This window comes from Argentina anserina, chromosome 5 (genome assembly GCF_933775445.1).
Source record: "Argentina anserina chromosome 5, drPotAnse1.1, whole genome shotgun sequence".
NCBI lineage: Eukaryota > Viridiplantae > Streptophyta > Magnoliopsida > Rosales > Rosaceae > Argentina > Argentina anserina.
In genome coordinates this window covers 2701962-2722537 of record NC_065876.1, presented here as the reverse complement: position 1 = coordinate 2722537, position 20576 = coordinate 2701962, and the positions used below count along the sequence as shown (strand labels likewise).

The window sequence follows — 20576 nt, the reverse complement described above, 5'->3', positions numbered from 1 at the left end:
AGCGTAACGACCATAATCCAAAACATGGCACAAAGAGGAAATTGGGCCAACATGCTATTCGAGTGTTGCCCGGTTGTAATTGGACAACGGTGGTATTATCCAGGGACAAAGTTGTCTGCTTCAATATACGGCACGTCGTATGATCAGTTAACGAATGGATAAGGAAGGGGAATGAGTCAAAGACTCAAAGAACAACATAGATGCTTGTCTTGTGGGTCTGGTGGTCCTACTGACGACGAGATCAAAGAGCTGGACAGTGGACTAGTTTGTCGATATGAAGGTAGGTATAATCGCACCTGTAATTGGCCATTGGGCCCAGCCAGGTCCAACTCAAAAGGCCCAGTTTGCTTGTGAGTTCTCACTTTGCCTTCATTCTTCAAACCTGAATGAATATAGTTCTTCATAGCACACGCAAGTGAACTTCACGTAATCAACACTGTTAACAGTTCTGAGAAACTTACTGTCATTAAGAAATCGGACGTAAAAAAGAGTCTTGAAAAGTAACCCCAACATCACATCGGATGTCTGGTGCAGTAGCACTTGAGACATTGATAGAGGCACAAAATTGGTGGGGAACTAACTGAGAAACAACCTATCTACAGAGACGAGCTTTACATACTTCCCAAAATATAAGTTACCTCCTTGAAGATGACCGACTAGAAAAACTGCTGTAGCCATTGGCTGTTCACTGCCTCCGTTTGCAAGCCATCCTTCATCTTGCTAACTATTTGCAAAGTCTGCTGTACATCCATTGTATCTAATGGCATTTCAGAGAACTCTTTCAGAAACTTGGGCGCAAGAGCAGCTCCTCTGGACATGTCATCAGAATCATATTCTCTCTTGCGCTTGGATCCAACCTGTACATCATAGTTTATAAATTAGGAAATGGTTTCCAGCCTAGTTGCATGCTTCATCATATATTATCAATTCTATATTCATTTTCAAGGCTATCGGATCTCGATTAGAAGATTTATAGGATTATCATAGGTTTCAGAAATGCCGACCAAACAAGTACTGAAACTGGCTATTTGCCTACCAACCATAATTGTTTTCTGGGATGCCATGTACTTTTTATTACAAGAAAATAAATTAATTCAGAAAGCAAGATTATATTTGAAGTACCTCTTGTCTGTCATCATTTGGAATGATGGCAGTGGGAGAGAAATCCTCCAATTCAGCAGCCTTTTCTCTAGCAAGGGATACAACAGTTTCAGGAAAGTTAGCAAACTCTGCAACCTGGATACCAAAACTTTGATCACAAGCCCCTGGCTCAACCTGGAAAGAACAAACACAACAAGAAATGAGTGTGGGTTCAGTGAATTGCTTAACCGAGATACATGTGTACAAGCATAAAAGTAAAGGAGAAGATGGGAGAAAGATTACAGATTAAGATCAAGTTTAAAAATACATCACGTATAAATTGTGAAAACATCATTATTAACTCGGAAATCCACAAGAGAATACATCTACCTTGTACAGCATAGTCAACTTGCGGCTTGATGAGTCAATATGTGCACTAACATGATAGTTAGCAACACCAGTAACTTGCTTCATATTAGGCTCATGAATGGCATTTTCTTGAGCTAACGCGGTCAATTCATGAAAGTGGGTTGCAAACAAAGTAGGTGCATTTATCACTTCAACAAGATGCTCGCAAATCGCCCAAGCCAAACCTGACCACCAAAATAAATATTGATAAGATCAATGTGTACACCTTCATAAGTGTAACTAAACTAAATGAGGCATCGATAACCTCTAAAAAGCACAAACTAGATCATAAATCATAATATCTTATAAAATGCCAACTCTAAAACAGGAAGACAATTTCCACCAGAAATTCAACACGGATATCATAGATCCTCCCTGAACACTGCTCATTGGTCTGTTCCTGCTAGTATGCCTTTAGTTCTTGATTCATGTATATACCTCACAGCATACATAACACGCTCCCGAATTGAGATAATATAAAGTATTTAACTATTTCTTAGTTCTGATAAAATTGTCGGCAAAACTGTGACTTTGCTTACGAACATGACTTGAAAACAACCTACATAAACACAACCTAAACGGAACTCTGGTAGTTTTGTTAGAATTGAAACTAGTGATCAGTGGTCAAAGTAAGCAATAAGGAGAGTAGAAGTCAGGTTATCTTATCTTAATAAACCATTGAATTGTGTAAAAGCAATAATGAAGATATCCATTTGGCCCACAATTTTAAATGAAGTACTGAAACATGACAGCATCAATGCACCAGAAAAACTTTTAAGAGTAAAACCTACCAAATCCATCATAAGTTGATGTCCCTCGGCCTAACTCGTCGATGATAATCAGTGACTTATCTGTAGATCCTTTCAGTATAGATGCAGTCTCGAGCATTTCTTGCATGAAGGTAGAAACTCCACGTAGCTAGAAAGAATAAAGAACACAAAGAATTAAATATGCATAATCGAGATAAAAATAAGAAGGGGGTCCCTGTTCTCCTAACAAGGCAATCACAGACCATTTCCATAGCAATATATACAAGATAATGTATATGACTGTGTGACTAAACACATGCAAGACAACAATCCAACAAAAATTAATTTTGGGTCAACACAGGTTAAACTGAGGTAACTAGTGATGTATGTACCACGCCATCACCTGGACAAGTTGATCGGCTTTAAGACTTGTTAGAAGCTGCATGTATATAATGGCAAGATTCTAAATACCTGTAAAATCTTTCTGAAATGCTTTGTGAATTTTCAGTGAATAATTCTCATTGATTTGAACAAATAATTTCCCTATATAAGGGAAAGTTAATTTTCTGAAAACAAAAAACATTTACTGAAATTTCAGTGTGATGCATTTCTCAAGATAATTCTAAGCACAGAGATTATATCATAAGACGAAGATAGACAAAATTGGCAGAAATGTCCTGCTTAACTAGTTTTCATCCAAGTTGTTTAAGAAATCTAAATTTTGGTTCAAAGAATATTAAAATCGCACATGCAGATAAATAACTGGCGATGATAGACAGGTGCATTTACATTTGTTCTGATGTTGACCCACCATTATTGTTAATTAGAAGTTATAATGGTAGCTTAAACATTGAAAACAGGCTAACTAATCCCTATCTTTAGTAAGGTGCTGGTGCTTCTACATCTTAGTTCTTTTTCTATTTATATGTCAGTCAAGTAGCATAGCATTCAACTCATGTAAAATCAGTTTATATAACTAACTTCTATTTTAAATGAGGTTCAGACTTCACCGGATATGGAACTCACTTGGCAATCACCAGCACCCACTCGAGCAAAAATGCAATCACGTATAGAAATGCTAGCCTTCTCACAAGGAACAAAAGAACCAACTTGTGCCATTAGAATAATCACACCAACCTGCCAGTGCAAACAAAATCCAGTGAATTTCGTTGTGATTAAACTAGAATTGGATTTCATAAAACAATAACAAGAACTGTTTTTGGTATTGTGCAATGATGTGATGAGGCATTCTTGAAAATGGTAAGAGTAGTGTTATAGATCCTACTATAAGGGTAGTATATCAAAAGTGACTGTCATAGTTACTTGAAATGCTAAGCCGATGAAAGTAGTAGAAAAGAGCATCGACAATGTCACTAAAATCATACCTGCCGGATAAACGTGGATTTTCCACCCATATTAGGCCCTGTAATGATTTGGAACCAACTCTTTCCTCTTACCTGATCAGCAGAATTTAAAAGCATACCATGAGTCACTCCAACAAGAATAAATGCAAATAACTCTTTATTATTATTGTTATTCAATCATTGGGTGTCATGAACACTTACGAGTTTACAATCATTGGGTATGAAATTAACCCAGTCCTGAGCCTCCACACAAGGATGTCTACTCCCTTCTAGTATAATATCCCCCACATCCTATTATAGCCAATGAGTTTATAATCAATTTATGAATAAATACAGATTAATAATGGAAAAGATACAAATAAGAGATAGAAAAAAAATTGATTACTGATGAAGTGATATGTGGCCTCGTGTAAGGAGTAGGACAACTAGAAGCCAAATCAGCAAAACTAAGACGTCCAATTCAGACAACACACCCGCTACAGAACAGAACACCTGCAAATAATATATCCATTAATCAAACGCAGCAAGAGACTGCATTATGCACAATGATATCAAAGCATGTCTACCTCTGAGAAAGTGGATACAGTGTGAACAACTCGGTTGACCAGTTCTTTCTGGCAATTTTTGTATTCCTCAAGGATTCTCTGATATTGATCCCCTAACTTTTTTAGCTTGGTATTAGTAAACTTTACTCCATCTTTTCGGGTTTCCAGGACAATGAATTGTGTTGTAAGCTTTTTCCGTATTTTTGGCTCTTCCTTTTTTGTGATTCTAAAGACATGTCCGAATTGTGTGCCTTTATCTAACTTTAAGGCCTTATCTACAGAGAGATCAAGATCCTTAGCAGTTTGCTTATGCAGATTGTGTATCTGCTGAGCCAGCAACTCTTGCTCATTCTTCAGTGCAGAAAGAGCAGGATCATAACTAGATGCTATCATGTACTCTCCATTCTCGAGTTGATCAAGGTCAACAGCAGCTTCCACTAGAGCAAGAAACTTATTTAAGTGGCCATCATCAGTCCATAATTCAAGATCATCCAGATATTTTTCCTTGATCAGCGAGGAAAACTCCCCATCGTACCGTTCTAGGGAACTTTTGATGTATGGAAGCCTTATACATGACTGCATTCAGAAAATACGAGTCAAATGACAGATGCATCCAACTATAAGCTAAATAAGTTTAAATTATGCACCAATATTTGGCTTCTAAACAAAGCATAATTCTCCACTAGTAAAATTAAATTTCTTTTTATCAATCATTACTTTATGTATACATGCAAGCTCCTATCATGCACAGGAAACCAAAACTAAGGAACAATGTTAGCCAGCTCGATGGTCTCTTATGGTTGCTCGGTGAAGCAAAAGAAGTCAGTTATCAGGTTAAACCAACATCACTAATATACAAAATGTGAAAAAATAATAAAGCTGTAATCGATTCTACCTGATAAAGTTTTACAACATGCTGTAAACCGGCTCTTTTCTTTTCCAGATTGTGCACTAGGCGTTCAATGTCTGAGATTCGTTTCAAATGCTGCCTCAAATCTTGGCGTAGTGATGGATCCTCCACGAATGCTTGTACCAAATTTAACCTGGAATTGATTTCATCTACATTTAATAAAGGCTGTTTTAGCCACATGTGTAGTAATCGTTTACCCATTCCAGCAGTACAGGTTCTATTCAAAAGACCAAACAAACTGAAATTTTTGTTTGCGTCAGTTTTGCTTTCCAGGATGTTAAGTGCCCTCATCGCAGCTGAATCCAGCCTCATATAGTTGTCAAGATTATATCTTTGGATGTTATAGTTCCCATAATTACTCTCGTCCGCGAGTAGGTCTGCATAAGAGAGCAATGCCCCCAATGCACCAGGTGCAAACTCAAATCCAGAAACTAAATCTCGAACTGGTTCAATAGATCCCTTAACAAGCCGACTGAGATCCTGAACCAAATCCCTCATCTTAAATTCACTCCTTTTCCTCTCAGTCGACATCACACCACATCGAGTCAATGCATCATGTAGCGCTCTGATTTCACCAGTTTTTCCGCTCTCTATAGGCAGAAGGCATTCCTTGCAACCAAGTGCAACTAAAGCTGATTCCAAATTTGTAAAGTGGCTATCATCGAGAAATTCAACTAATCCAAGTGCTCGTTTAGTTAGATCAACGTATCCTAGCCCCACTGTGCAACCATTTTCACGAAAGTTGGGTAATAGTGCAACAACCACTGGAGTATCCTGCATTTCATTGTTTGCAAATAAAACATCTTCAAAACTTCCAAGATTTCCAGGCGTTCCACTTTTCGCAAGTCTCCAATTTGAGCCACTGCCCTCATAGATCTCAAGAGTATGATCTGTTCTTTCCAGTAGAAGATCACGGGCAATTGTTTCAAACATGTTCTTACTAACACTCACACTCGAAAGACCATCAGATCCACTACCCAATTGTCGCATGGCAGTGGTGGTCCGATAATAGGTCTTTGCAATGAAAGTAGCATTTTCACCATGGGCAGTATAGTAGTCCTGGAATGTTACATATATTAGGAACAAACATCAAGTGACATATTCACAGAACATAAAACAAAACTTAACAAAGACCTGAAATGGAGAGAAAAATCATCACAAATACTCTAGCCACTAGCAAAGACCAAGGGATAGAATACATCATATGAATTGTATCCAGTACAGATTGTTAGGTAGCTAGCAGAGGATACAAGAGTTACATTGCTAAAAATTAGTCATAATAACCAGATAAAAGATACCGTGCCTATTTGTAAATGATACGATTATACAGATACAGCCAGATATGTGCATGTTTAAACTCAACATACGCAGTGTGCGTGTTTCCTTTCAAGCATACCTGTGGAATAGGGTTCAGGACATGAGAGTAATTTGGTGAAACAACGACATTATACAAGATAGTTAAAGGCGAAATACGATATTCCTGTTGAGGAATTATAGCCATAACTTATACGAAATCCTCGACGATACAAATAAGTAAGAATTACAGCACCCCACATAAGGAAATAGAACCAAGAAGTGAAACTGACCCGACGATCAAACAAGCGAATAGCTCTTGGGTCCTGCAACAGAAAAACAAAGCCAACAATAAGAATAAACATCCCCTAACACATTCTATACAAGTATACAAGTCATTTTACAGTGCTCATTATCTCAAAATCATGACCGGGCTATCATCTCATATCCAAATGTTTCAATTAACACTCCTATTTCCATCACATTTAATCTCCAACTTGTAAATAGTCTCTCATTTCTTAAACAGATATGTGTAAATAAGCAATTAAATAAGAAGACCCAAACACACCGCTAGGGTTTCAAAAACAGAAAACTTACACGGGAGAGGGTTTTGAAGAATGACAAAAACCCTTGAGATTGCTTCGCATCTGCAAAATAGGGAAGAGCGAATCTCAGATTGTTATGCAATTAAATCAAAAATGGAACATCAGAAGTAAAGCTAGGGTTTTTAGGTTTTGCCGGCTTGACCTAATTTAAGCTCGGGAAGCTTGCTCTGGTCCTCGAAATTGGGATCCATGGCTGATTTGCAGTTAGGGTTTTCTTTGTTTTCTCTGAAAATGGAATTGGGGGAAGTGGGTTTTATAGAGTCAAGTGAATTTGTGGCGCCGAATTGGGTTTCAGATTGGCGGGAAACAGAGCATGGGGCATATTAGGGGCGCGTGCATGCCACATTGGTTCGTGTGAAAATCCGCGTGGCGTGGGCGCGTGGAGTAATGGATGGTGGAGTTGGGCCGGTCTAATAAACAGAGGTAACTATATTCAAATTGGTCCTCATTTTCACACGGTCACGGAAAAAGAAAGGATTATTTTGGTATATCCAATCATTTCCATAACGTTATGTATGGAGTGAACATGTCTCATAAACTTGGAATATGTCACATACTAGTTGCTTATGAACTACGAAGTCTTAGTTTCTTTTTATGAGCAAGAGATCGAATGCATTTAGCTAGTTAGACTGATAAATGATTCTTCTTAGTTAGGTTCATATTACATTTGGTTAATAAATATCATATACTTGGGGAAAACAAAAAGTTGAGCAATACTAAAACCCCTCTCTCTCTCTCTCTCTCTCTCTCTCTCTCTCTCTCTCTCTCTCTCTCTCTCTCTCTCTCTCTCTCTCTCTCTCTCTCTCTCTCTCTCTCTCTCTCTCTCTCTCTCTCTCTCTCCGGCTAGGGTTTCAAGATCGACAAAATCTGCTCTATTCTTTGGAGATTACAACAGGCTCTGTGCTGCTAATCCTCTCTACCTTTGATATCGGCGATGGTGTCTTTGTCAAGGACAATCTCTTGGATCCGGGTTAAGATCAGAGATCTTGTGAGGGTCTTATGTTGGGGGAAGACCCTCTCTCTTAACTTGATCAAAGATGGTTTTGTGATGCCGATTTGGTTTATTTTCTTGAAGTCGTGTGGGAAGTTGGTGGCGACACACCAAAATATACGGTGTCAGCCATAAAAAACTTCTTTCCCCTTATGGTTTCTTCCATCGGGCTACAAGGATATCTTTGTTTTTTATTTTTATGGATCTAATGATGGCAAGTCTGGTGGTGGCCTTAATGATCCAGATTTGTTTGGGTCTCAATTTTAGCAAGTTACTTCGGCACATCGTGGATTCAACCATGTTGGCCTAATTGATTGTCGGGTTCTTGTGAGCCAATCTTTTGGCTTCAAGGTGGTGTCAAGGCTTGTTGTTCTTGCTAGTAGGGAAGAGTATATTCCTTCATGAATCGATGGGTTTTGACAATGGATTGGAAGCCGGGTTTGTGGCCAAAGGGCGACATGGCTATTGAATTTGTGCTTGGAAGCATGTTTGAAGGTCAGTCTTTGATCGATGGCATTGGGGTGACATTTGTGGCGGCGGCGAGTATATTGCCAATCCTTATTACCAACGACGAATTGGCAAGTTGGAGCGCGAGGTCTTTGGCTGATGGAGTGGCCTGCCTGAGGCTGACAACAGCGTTACAACTGCTCTCTGTGCTCCAAGACTCTCTCTTGGGATTTGGTGTGATTGGCCTTGTGTGGGCTTCCCTCTTGTCCTGGATCTGGTTTGTTTGGATTTTCAGGGTGACAAAAACTAGGGAACCAGTGGCAGTTCCTCAAGTGCTTGTCTCAGTAGAGCAGGAGTGGGCTCTCTCTACTGACCATACATAAATTGAATCGCGCCGCAGTCTTACAATGTTGTGGTTGTGAAATATTGATCTTGTCTTCTACACATAACTATGAAAAAGTGGGTGAATTTTGGCTTTCTTAGCTAGTTTTACATAGGCATAGCTAGTTATTGGCTACTTTTACTTGGGGATAACTAATTTATTTAGTAAGAAGAGATAGCTCTTATTGTCCGCCCTATGATGGATTATCATGGTTTTGTTTGTTGAAATACAATTTAGTTGGACTTTCTAAATATTATATACACACTTTTAAAACCAAAACTATTATTTTAGAGCATATCTCTAATTAGTTAATGTTGCATGTTAATGAACACTTAATCCCACATGGCTAGCTTATATGAGTGAATAATGGTTTTGGCAATCACCGCTTAGAGTCTACTACTTGTCAAGTAAAATACAAAACGGCGTCAAAAGAAGAGACATATCCTTGGTTGTTTTCAATACTCTAATTCATAATTAATCAACGTATTTATGTTGACAAAATAGTAATAGCGCATCATATATTCCAAATGTCAACAGTGCTAGTGTTAGTGTCATTTTAGTCATTGGTTAGTCCTTACTTTTAAGTACATTATATTAGTTTTATTGTGTGTTGATTATGGTTGGGTATAAGCTATGTCAACAATCATCACTGCAAAAGTCATCCAAACAACTAGGGACCATATGTGATACTATGGTCACCCATTTTGTGTCCAAATTGGATAATTATCGGCACACAATTCATATATATACGCTCGACATAAATGAATGACTAAATGACAATGTAATTCTAATTTATATGCATATAAAGACGATAATTTTTTCAATCCTCCCATAATACCACATGACAATACCTAGTGGTCATCCTTACATGTTATATTTCGACACGTGAGTTTATTACAAAATTATAATTTAACATATTTTTATAATTAGTTAAATAACTTTCATGTGTATTGATGATGAATTAGGATTTCGGGTTTTTTGGAGTTTAGGGTTTATGGTTTAAGGTGTAGGGTTTTAGAGTTTAGGGTATGAGAGTGTAGGGTATAAAGTTTTAGAAAGAAAGCCAAAATAGTATTTGACAAAATAGTTGATATATAATATTTATAATTAAATATTGTGTGTCAAATTGTGATTGCAATGGTAGGTCACTAGAGATTGCCACGTGGTACTACGGGAGGATTAAAAAATATATCTATAAAGACGCATGTTTAAGCAGTGTATTAGAACATCTCTAACAGATTATGCATTTTGGAGAAAAAATTCCCAACTTTCAATCTAATAGTTTTTCCGTCTCATTCTCTAAAATAGAGAAATAGATGAAAGAGTATATGATTCTCTATATTTACATAATTTAGTAAAATTTTGCATAACCAAATACTAAATTTTTACACTTTCTCCAACAACTCACACTTAAAAATAAAATGCAATAGCTACATGCTAAGAGCGAAACCTTAGGTTTCAAGCAGAGAAACGACATCAAAAGTTTTCTCTTTGTCCTCGTCTCTAGCAAGGTTGCACCTTCTTTGGGTGGCCTGATACCATCAACGCTAAACACTGGGTAGTGGTTCGTGGGCTGGGAGCTCTCGCATGCGAAGTTTGAAGATCGAAAAAACAAAGGACTTATTAGGCCGGCGGGATATGAAGTGAACAGGTCAAGTGTGGCGGTTATCAGCGGTGGAAATACAAGATTTGCTAGGTTGGCATAATCTAAAGGAATTTGAGGAAGTCGACAGGGTAGTGGACTTGTCGTAAAGAGCCTAGCGCTGAGATATGGTCTTTGAACTCGGTGGCACAATGAAGATGTGGTGTTGGAAGTAACGACCGCTGAAAATTGTGCCCGCGGAGGTGGTGGCTGTTGTAATAACCCGAATTTTTAGAAACTAAATGTCGAATATTTTCAAAGTGTTAAACTTGTGAAATTAATTCAAGACGACAATTGGAGGTTTGCGACATTTCGAAACGAAAACGGAAACGTTCTCGGATCGTTTAATTAGAAAACGTAACATTACCGCAACGTATAGATCGACTTTTATTCCGTCCCTCGGTTGCGAAAACTTCCTTCACAAAAGTCGTAGAGCTCATCGATACGAGTTCGTGGACATGTCACGCGTTCGAATCGGACGTCGTACGTGAAAGTTATTAACGTTGGAAGTTCGTTTCCGATTTTGGAAATAGTATAAAAGGAAGGAGAGGAGATTAAAAACCAGAAAATCAGCTCGGATACTATTCACCCGACCCAAAAATCTTCTCCGGCCGATTTCTCCATCATCCGACGTCGCCTCGTGTCGTGCCACCTATCAAACTGACGGGCTCGACGATCTCCATCTTTTGGGCTACGCCTTGCACTCCGGCGACATCCACACACGGTGCACCAACCGCCAGAAGTTACTGATGTGGTGGCGCCGCCTCCTCCGGCCACCATAGCTCGAGATTCTTGGGGGGTTTTGCTTGTCTCAGTCCCAGCAACATTTCCACAAAAGGAATCGAGCCAAATCGAAGTATAAGTACCCGAATCAAAATTTCAATTTCTAGGGTTTGTGAATAGTGCCGAATTTATGTTCTTCGTTGTTTGGACTGTTTAGGCTCGGATTTAGACCTTGGTGTCAACTAGGAAGTTGTTGGAAATATTGTTAAGATTGTGGTGGTGAAATTTGGTGATGATTGGTGGTGGTGGTGAACAGTAACACCGCAGGAACAGTGGATGTGAATAGTAACGCCGTGTGAATAGTAACAGTGAATAGTGATCTGTAACAGTAAATGTGAACCGTGTCATGGTAAAACAGTACATGTGAACAGTGTTGTGGTAAAAACAGTTACTATGAACAGTGGTTTAGTAAAAACAATGATTAGTAAACAGTGTCATGGTAAAAACAGTAACTGTGAACAGTGTTGTGGTAAAAACCGTACCTGTGAACAGTAATTAGTAAACATGAACAGTGTTCCGTGAACAATGTTTTATGAACAACAGTTAGCTGTACTGAACTCGTCACCTGATATTTTAAGTATCATTTTCTAAGCATTTATCGTGCTATTAGGTGACTGACGAAACGAGTGAGGAAATTACTTTCAGGGTCGTGGAAGTTGCACGCAGGAAAGAAGATGAGTAAAATCTCACTTATTTACGAATTGAGCATGTTGATGTGATTTGTACAAATAATGAGTAGATTATTGTACGTGGTGTGACGTTGAGAATTGTTAAAACGTTTTGTCTTCAGACGTGTTTATGAAATTTGACATGTATATGATATAATGGATTATATATATATTGTATAAATGGTAAATAAGTATATATATATATAGTTTGTTATATTATATGCTGTTAGGATTTCATTTGTGAAAATGATCACGGTGGTGATGAGGATTATATGTTGAGCATATTGATGCGATTGGTACAATAATGAGTAGATTATTGTACGTGGTTTTGACGTGGAGAATTGTTAAAACGTTTTGTCTTCGGACGTGTTTATGAAATATGACATGTATATAATAAAGTGGATTATATATATATATTGTATAAATGGTAAATATGTATATATGTATATATATATATATGTAGTTTGCTATATTATATACTATTAGGATTTCGGTTGTGAATTATGATCACAGTGGTGATGAGAATTATATATTGAGTGTGTGATGAAATTTGTACAATAATGAGTAGATTATTGTACGTGTTTATGTCTTCGGACCAGTCTTCGGACGTGTGTGGTATGTCGGAACCTAGCCTTTGGTCGGGCGAAAGTTACGATACAGTTAGAGCTCTAGTCTGTCTGCCGGACATCAGGTAGCGAGGAGGTTGCCCGATGTCAGACTTCGGGTAGCGAGGAGGTTGCCTGAAGTCGGACTTAGGGTAGCGAGGAGGTTGCCTGAAGTCGAACGTTGGGTAGCGAGGAGGTTACCCAATGTCGGGCGTTGGGTAGCGAGGAGGTTGCCCAATGCCGGCGGTGTACTACGTGAGGGGTAACAGAGGTGTACCAGCGCTCATTAGTACCCGTATTATAAATGCATTTGGGTAAACATAGGGGTTACCCAATTGCTCATGAGTACTTTCATTTTCATATTTTTGGGACAACCAGATGGGCCGTCCATTTACTCATGGGTGCATTTATATTTGTTGATTTGTGGATTCCCGTATATATTGATATGCGAGTTATGTTTTTATTTTACTCATACGAGCTGTAAAGCTTACCGGGTTTGTGTTTACAATCCCGGTGCACCAATTCGATGGTGTAGTGGATAATTCTGCATGTGTGGATTAGCGGGAATTGACGGACTGCTCAGAGAACTTGAAGTTATATATTTCCAGCTGGTGCGAGGATATTGTGTGACTATTTTGTGAGGTTGTTGTGAGAATTATACATTTCCATTTGTTATAATGTTGAATTATAATTTGGTTTGTAATAATCGGTTTGACTGAGTTGTATTTTAAACTCAGAGATGATCCGCTGTGGCATTTTAAATGATTTCGATTCGTTGAGATTGTGCGGTGTTTAACGACTTTGAAATTTTGAGTTTTTATGCTCGAAATTTTAGGGTCGTTACAGCTGTGATGAAGACTAGGGTTTCTTCTCCCCGTAGTTTGGGTTGGGTTTGGGTCTTTGGGCCTGGGCTCAACTTTGGGCCAGAGGTAGTTTTACTTTAGTCTTTATTTTTTACCTTTGTAGAGTCTAGTATATTTACTAATGTAACGCTTTGTATTTCTTATGATAGTTTATGTACTAATTGTGCCACAATTACGTGTTTATGACAATTAGTATAGAAACGTCGTAATGTAGTCTTAGGAAGTATAGTTCTATAAGTTTAGATCTAGATAGTGTTCCGCTTAATGCAAGCTTCTTATTAATTGGTTTGTAATGAACAACACCTAGGTGATCAAGACTTTTCTCTTATCGTTGGTGAAATTAGTTCTTGCCTCTTGTAGGTAATTATCTAATGCACTTATTTTTACTTAAAAAAAACAACTCTCACTTAAATTACAACTAATTAATTTATTCAAAGTCAACAATATAAATATATGAGATACTTTATGGTTATAATAAAAAAGAACATAGACTATTTTATTATTGTAATAAATGTAAAAATTTGTAAAATAAAGAAGTTGTTGAAAATTTGATCATAATTTTTTGTAGATATTTTAAATTTTACTTCTCTATTTTAGAGAAAATATAGAGAAGTTGTTGAAGATGCTGAATCCAATATACGATATACCCTTAACAGTTTTGACTAGGCTAGATAACAAGAGCGCTGAAAAATAATTCAGCTACCTAGCTAATTAATATGTACTGACTACTGATCGAGATTCCTCACATTGCGGGTTATCAACACTGCAAACTGAAGACTCTTGTATTATTTCTCTATGATTAGACAATTTAAGTGGTACAGAAATCTCATAAAGAAGGCCGGATACAAGCGACGAATATTTGTTTTTCTGAATAGCTCGATTCTCCTATTCCGCAAGAATCAGATCGGAACACAAAAACTCAAAGGAAAAGACAACGTTCATAGAAACATATAAACAGAAATGTATTCTTGTCTCTGTTGTCTCACTTCTTTGAAAGATTTTTGGCGGATGCTTTCTATCTTTTTGTTTGCTTTGTCATGCCGGTCTTTTAAGATAGCAAGTTGCCAATATCACGTCAATCAAATTAATTTGTTCTTAAAAAAAAAAATTTGTTCTCCAGTTTCTAAAATGTTAAAGTGTCCTAATCAAAACAAAGGTGATTAAAATAGTGTGCCTCTAGTACATTAACGATATCGAGGTAACTCTATCTGGACATCAATTCAGATCGAAAAGCATATACAGTAGAATTACTATCACTCTGGATAAGAAACTTAAATTATGGAAAGGTCCATGTCGATCTCGTCGATACGTACCGTTTTGATAGTTATTCTGCAACCCTAAGTGATCGAAAACTTTTAAATTTGATATCAATGATTTCACGAAACCTAGAAAATAAACCCAAGGTAGCTCATACACACACTCGTACACACAAAGAGATCGACCTACCGATTCGACAGTATCGATCTCAAAATTAATGGGCTAATAAGCTTTTTGGGTTTTTTTTTTCAGAATATCAGAAGGCACTTCTGAAATAAGATCGATTGAGTCGTAATTGTGAGGATCAGCTAGCTGTAATCAAAGAAGCTAATTTAAAGCATTGCTCGAAGAATCTTAGCTAGAAGCATAGAGCGTATGCTTACATTATCACACATGGGTAAATTTTGATGAGTCTTGAGCTCAGAGATAAGTAACTGTTCAATATTAATTACGCTTGCTATTTTGTTATCCTTCTATATCTGGATGCATATACTCTTAATTAAATAAAATTGTGATCGACCACTATACATTCTTAAAAATAAGATTGACTAAAACTTAAGCAATTTATATTGCACAACTCGTGCATGTATGAAATTACACCAATCCATAATCATATCCAACCATCATCATTGGCTTGTATTATGTTGTAATTACAGTACGTCAATACCTCGATCAATCATGGTGTGCATGAGTTGTAATGAGAAACCATGTAGTTTGTATATATAGTGACACTTCGAAGAAATTAGTTTCTGTTGGGGATTTTCCGGGACCATTAATAATTCATATTACATTATTGAAATTGCTAAGAAACATAATGTACGTTCATTAATTGTTTGATTGTAGTCATCAAGTGATAATCGGCGCGCTTATATATGATCCAACTGATTGTTTGAAGAATGAATAAACACATGGACTGTCTAGTTAAATTGGTTTCATAATAATACATGTTCGGTTCAAAATCTATTAGCAATCAGTGACATAATAAGCATAAAAGAATCATGGTCGATTCCTTGCAACTTAATTTTCCATCCGAACAACAAAGTACCAAAAGATGGATACCTAACTATCAAGCTTATTTGGGGTGTACGTGAAACTTGGCAATACGAAATTGCCAAATAAAGCATGCTTGTCCAAAGTCCTTTGCTATTAGAGGAAATTGATCCATCCCCTAAGAAACTCGTTCATGGATCTGGGCAAGGGGTGATGAACAAAGAAAATAGTGAACTCATGCATAGATGTGTGTGATGAAAGCTAGCCAGGCAGCTTGTATTATCAAATGTCTACCACAGAAATTGAATATGGTACAGACACACAGACAGAGTACTCAGTCAAGGATATGAAAGCACTTAACTAAGCACTTTTTAGGGTTTGTTGTACACACCTTCACTATCACCCACTCTTAAAATGGCACTACTCGATTCATCACTCTTTTTCTGTTTTTCTTTCGTAGTTATCTCCTCCTATTGAAAGCAACCCCAGACCAATCCATGGCATATGAAAGTTTACAGTTGGGATAATACATATGTTATATGTATATTCACACACATAAGTATATATCATGCATGTGGTATTGTGGTCCTTGTAATTATGCCAGTTTAAAGAGGTCAGGCTAAGCTCTAGAAAGAGAAAGACAGAGAGGGCCAGATTGGGTGTCATCACTGGTATATTAGTTAATATGTATGTTAAATCATATAAGTGGGGGAGGGGAGAAGAACGGCTTGTAAAAATAGAAAGAAGAAGTCGATGAAGAAAGAAAGCAAAAACGGAATAAAATCAAAGAGGGCCTTCAAGTGCCCAAGGACCAGAACTATTGCCATTTACATGTAAGATGAGATAGGGTTTTCAGTTTAGTTAGTGGCAAGTACAAGCATCAAGCATAAGCAACAATGAGTGAGCGACCTAGAGAGAGAGAGCTCTATCTCTCAGCTTTCATTTCGAGGAAATAATCGAAGTAGAAAAAGCTAACCCGATAAGAACGCATGGGAGGCAAGTACATTCTTTCCTTATTTAATTAATAAAACCATCAAATGCAAAAATTTCCACTCTTTTGGAAAAAAAAAAATTAGTAGAGATCGGTTAGTTTTTAGAGAGGATTTAACAATCCAACATACACTTGCACCAACATGATCGAATGGACGGTTGGATTAATCAAACATAATCAATAATTAATATGTAATTATAGTTGAGATTACATAATAAATTAATAATCGTAATGTATATATGGAATCCGAGTCACTTTACTCACTTTGGCATGATGCCTTGATGTATAGAAGAATTTTCGTTGGTTTTCAACCTTTTCTGTGACAGTGACATAATTTTAGATGCCCTCCCCAGTCAAAGGTATTGCCCTATGAGAGATTGAGAGAGCAGTCATCACAGTGTTGCCCATCCGTGTGAAAATAATTGTCCTTCATAATTTAGGGTTAGACACGGCCACGTGGAGGGATTGGGTTATTATAACTTGGAGGAAAGACTCCATAGAGAAGAAAAGATGGCGAACGCGATATTGTACATGCTCGTATTATTTTTGAGCTAGTTGAATTGAATATGTATATACAAACAGATTATGATGTTAAAGTACTGAAATTTATGATACATATTGATGAAGCATTCTTGGATCCTAAGTCTGTTTCTTCATTTTCCTCATTAAGATCAGCTGTTTGCGACAGTAAATGATTCGAGTATGAACAATTTAGAAAGTCGATTACAGTTTTTTCGATGGAAAAAGTCTACAGTTGGAAGAAAGCTCTACGATTCAGCTGGATATTATATTAACCTAACTAGGAAGTTCTAATCTTTTCGAAACACAAGTATAAATGAGAAACAAGACAAGGCATGGAACCTACTTTTGGATCTTTCAGAAACAAAATCATATACTTCACCAAACATAGACACAAATTATGCTCCTCTTTGTGGAGTCCATGGAATTCAAGGTCGACTTCGTTGAGCAGCGAGAGCGTGATTGGGAAAATTATAGATGTTGGAATTTCATAATTGAAAACTCTCTCCCACCTGGTAACCACGTGAAGTGGTACAATACAAATACTAGGGTGTTTTTTCTTATCCACTCACTTCCTACAATATCTCTCTCTAAAGAGGAACCAACCTTTAATCATGAAGAAAAGATGTAGAAAAAGAAAGCTCCTTGTCTTCAATAAATTGCCTCCTTACTCATTGCTACCTTCTTTACCCTTCCCTTCTCCTTCTTCCTCTAGCTCGATCTCTGCTGTGTCTCATATCATATGAGCTGCATTCAACTCTCACACTAACATGCGTCTTTCTCAGTCCTTCTGGTCTTCAACCAAGGTTAATGAACATGTACTTCCTCTCACTCACTCACTCACTCACTCACTCACTCACTCTCTCTCTCTCTCTCTCTCTCTCTCTCTCTCTCTCTCTCTCTCTCTCTCTCTCTCTCTCTCCATCTCTAGCTCACTCTCTGACGCAAGCTTACAGTCAATAAGACACGAATTAGTGTTCACACAGAAATTAGGTGCAGTAGTATTGACAGTCGTATTATGTATATGTGCAGGAGGAGGCAGCTGTCTTTCTCAAGCTAGCAGCAAGCTTTCTCAGCTGGTAAAAACGTCATTTGCTACAAAACACACATGGCTGTCTTTCTCAAAGCTACTCCTCTTCCCGGGTCTTGGCTGTTGAAGATAGCTAGTAAATTCCTCCCACACAATGGTGCACTTGACCTACCCAATTAGATCCGTCAACTTCAAGCCGACCGAGACGACCTAGCTAGCTCGCTACTAGCAGCGAGCAGCTAACTAGGGTTGAGCTTCAACTTGAAAACCACAACCAGATATTAGCTATATACATTACTCGATGTATCCTTATAGCTCAAACGTTATTAGCACTGGTTCTACCGGCAATTACTACGAACCAGCCGCTTTACCTCATGACCAGTCCTTTTTGATCAACAGTAGGCCTTTTCTTAGTGAAATAACTAGCAACCCGAGCTGCAATTTCGCTTCAGTTAATTCTAATCCCAAACAAGATCAAGATCTACAAGAGGCCCATCATCATGTTCATCCTCCTTTGCCTTTCTTCTACTTCCCCTCCTCGGAAGATGACGATGTTTTACTCCACCACCACCATGACCTCTTGTCGCTTCATGAAAGTACTTTATCAGCCCATCTTAATCACCATCATCAGACCGTTACGCCTTTCACTGCTATGGTGGAGTGGGATTCCAACAAAGATAATCAGGCGGTGATCAGTAAGGAAGGTGAGCAACAACAACACCAGAAACAGATCCCCATGATGAGAAGGTCTTGCAAGAAGGACCGGCACAGCAAAATTAGCACTGCCCGAGGGCTGAGGGACAGGAGAATGAGACTGTCTCTTGATGTTGCCAGAAAGTTCTTTGGTTTGCAAGACGTGCTTGGCTTTGACAAGGCGAGCAAGACTGTGGAGTGGTTGCTCAATCAGTCAGCGGCTGAAATCAAGAGAGTAACAAGAGAAATGAACAGTCAGAAAAACGAAAACCAAAGCTCTAGCACTACTACTGCCGCAGGTGCAGGTGCAGGTGTCGGAGCCAGAACCACATCTTCCATTTCCGAGTGTGAAGTTTTATCCGGCATAGATGAGGCTGCAACTGATGATATTATTGATAAGGTAAGCCGGAAACCCTCTTCTTCTTGTGCTAAAAATCGGACCAAAAGCACTGTCAGGAAACCAAAGAAGAGTGCATTGTTTAACCCTCTCGCAAAGGTGTCAAGGGAAAAGGCAAGAGCAAGAGCAAGAGAAAGAACTAGAGAAAAGATGGGGAGACAGTTACAGGCATGCGATGACGTTAATCAGGCAAAGAAGATAAAGCTGGACCTGAGCCGATTAAGTTCTTGGAGTACATTTGAAACCGGAGAACAATCTGGGGGGACACAAAGCCACAACAACTTGAACAATCATTGTACATTGGAAGCACTTGTTGAGGTTGAAGAGCCAATAAGCAGCTTCCAAGCAGCTGGAACTACAACAGTAATTCATCAAGACTTGATTGAAATTGATGGTCATGATGCTGCAGCTAACTTGGTGACAGTGGGAAAGTGGATCCCCTGTTCCTTTTTCAATTCTCTGCAAAACACTTCTGGATCAATTTCACAAGAGGTATATACGTAGTACTACTACCCAATTACTCTTTTGTGCTGTGTAATAAAAATGCATGTATAATCAAACCTGTAATTACTTGTGTCCAAGATAAGGTACAAATCGTACAATTATGTATTACACACTGCTGCTATTGATCGGTTCTGACAAACATCATAATAATTTGCAGCAACATCAGTTTGCGGACTCGAGCTCTCAGTTTTTTGGAAAACCATGGGAGGTCTACAACAATAGTACTCAAAATGAATTTTAACACCGTCAATATCTCTGATCGATCAGTATGTACCTCTGTACTAATTCCTCCCTTCTCATCCTTTCTGTTTGGAATAATGTAGGATGTGGAATTTAAGTACCTTCTTGATGATTATTGTGGTAACTCCCTGTAAAGTTACCATGATGTAAGTTATTGATTGCTGTATTCTTCCCCTTAATTATATGAAAAAATATATTATGTTTCCCCTAATTTATAACTAATTTCGATCTATCTAATTAATTTTCCTAAAGCATACTTATTTCTGATAGAGTTAAGAGTGTCACTTGACTCACATCAGTCACACATACAGCATATATGCATCAATGCATGGTTGTGTGGTTACTTAACTAATGATGAGCATCGAGTTATCTCTCTAGATGTGATGACTGAGTAGGCATGACTTGATCATCCACTTTTAAGTTTCAAATCATGCATGCCACAGAAAAGATCAATTCACATTTCACCCCATACACATGATCGACTTCACTTCCATGATGATGATATATATACTGGCAAATACTGCATTAGTTTCTGAGGATGTGAGAGCAATGAATCAGCTTAGCTTCACATGCATTATGCATATATATGAGCTAGCTAGTTCCATATGGAAAAAAGGAAC

At 38.0% G+C, this 20576-nt stretch overlaps 2 protein-coding genes across 2 annotated transcripts; one reads left to right on the top strand and one right to left on the bottom strand.

Moving 5' to 3' along the window:
• Window positions 1–452: 452 nt before the first annotated feature.
• Window positions 453–7311, bottom strand: LOC126793824 (DNA mismatch repair protein MSH2). The gene is given in 14 exon segments (XM_050520452.1): window positions 453–857; window positions 1123–1275; window positions 1471–1673; window positions 2280–2406; window positions 3264–3374; window positions 3623–3694; window positions 3803–3892; window positions 3987–4054; window positions 4057–4093; window positions 4168–4722; window positions 5042–6115; window positions 6643–6675; window positions 6947–6996; window positions 7097–7311. Coding segments are annotated over 14 exon segments (2823 nt in total). The 5' UTR covers window positions 7146–7311; the 3' UTR covers window positions 453–656.
• Window positions 7312–18423: 11112 nt separating this feature from the next.
• Window positions 18424–19957, top strand: LOC126795278 (transcription factor TB1). Its single transcript, XM_050522122.1, has 2 exons — window positions 18424–19704; window positions 19874–19957. The coding sequence occupies exons 1-2, from the start codon at window positions 18424–18426 to the stop codon at window positions 19955–19957; spliced, it is 1365 nt and encodes a 454-aa protein (XP_050378079.1).
• The last annotated feature ends 619 nt before the right edge of the window (window positions 19958–20576 follow it).

Excerpts from the sequence above, each read along its gene's own strand:
- LOC126795278 (XM_050522122.1), top strand. The coding sequence starts at position 18,424 with ATGTATCCTTATAGCTCAAACGTTATTAGCACTGGTTCTACCGGCAAT. Across the intron at positions 19,705-19,873 it reads CTGGATCAATTTCACAAGAG|CAACATCAGTTTGCGGACTC; the intron begins GTATATACGTAG and ends AATAATTTGCAG.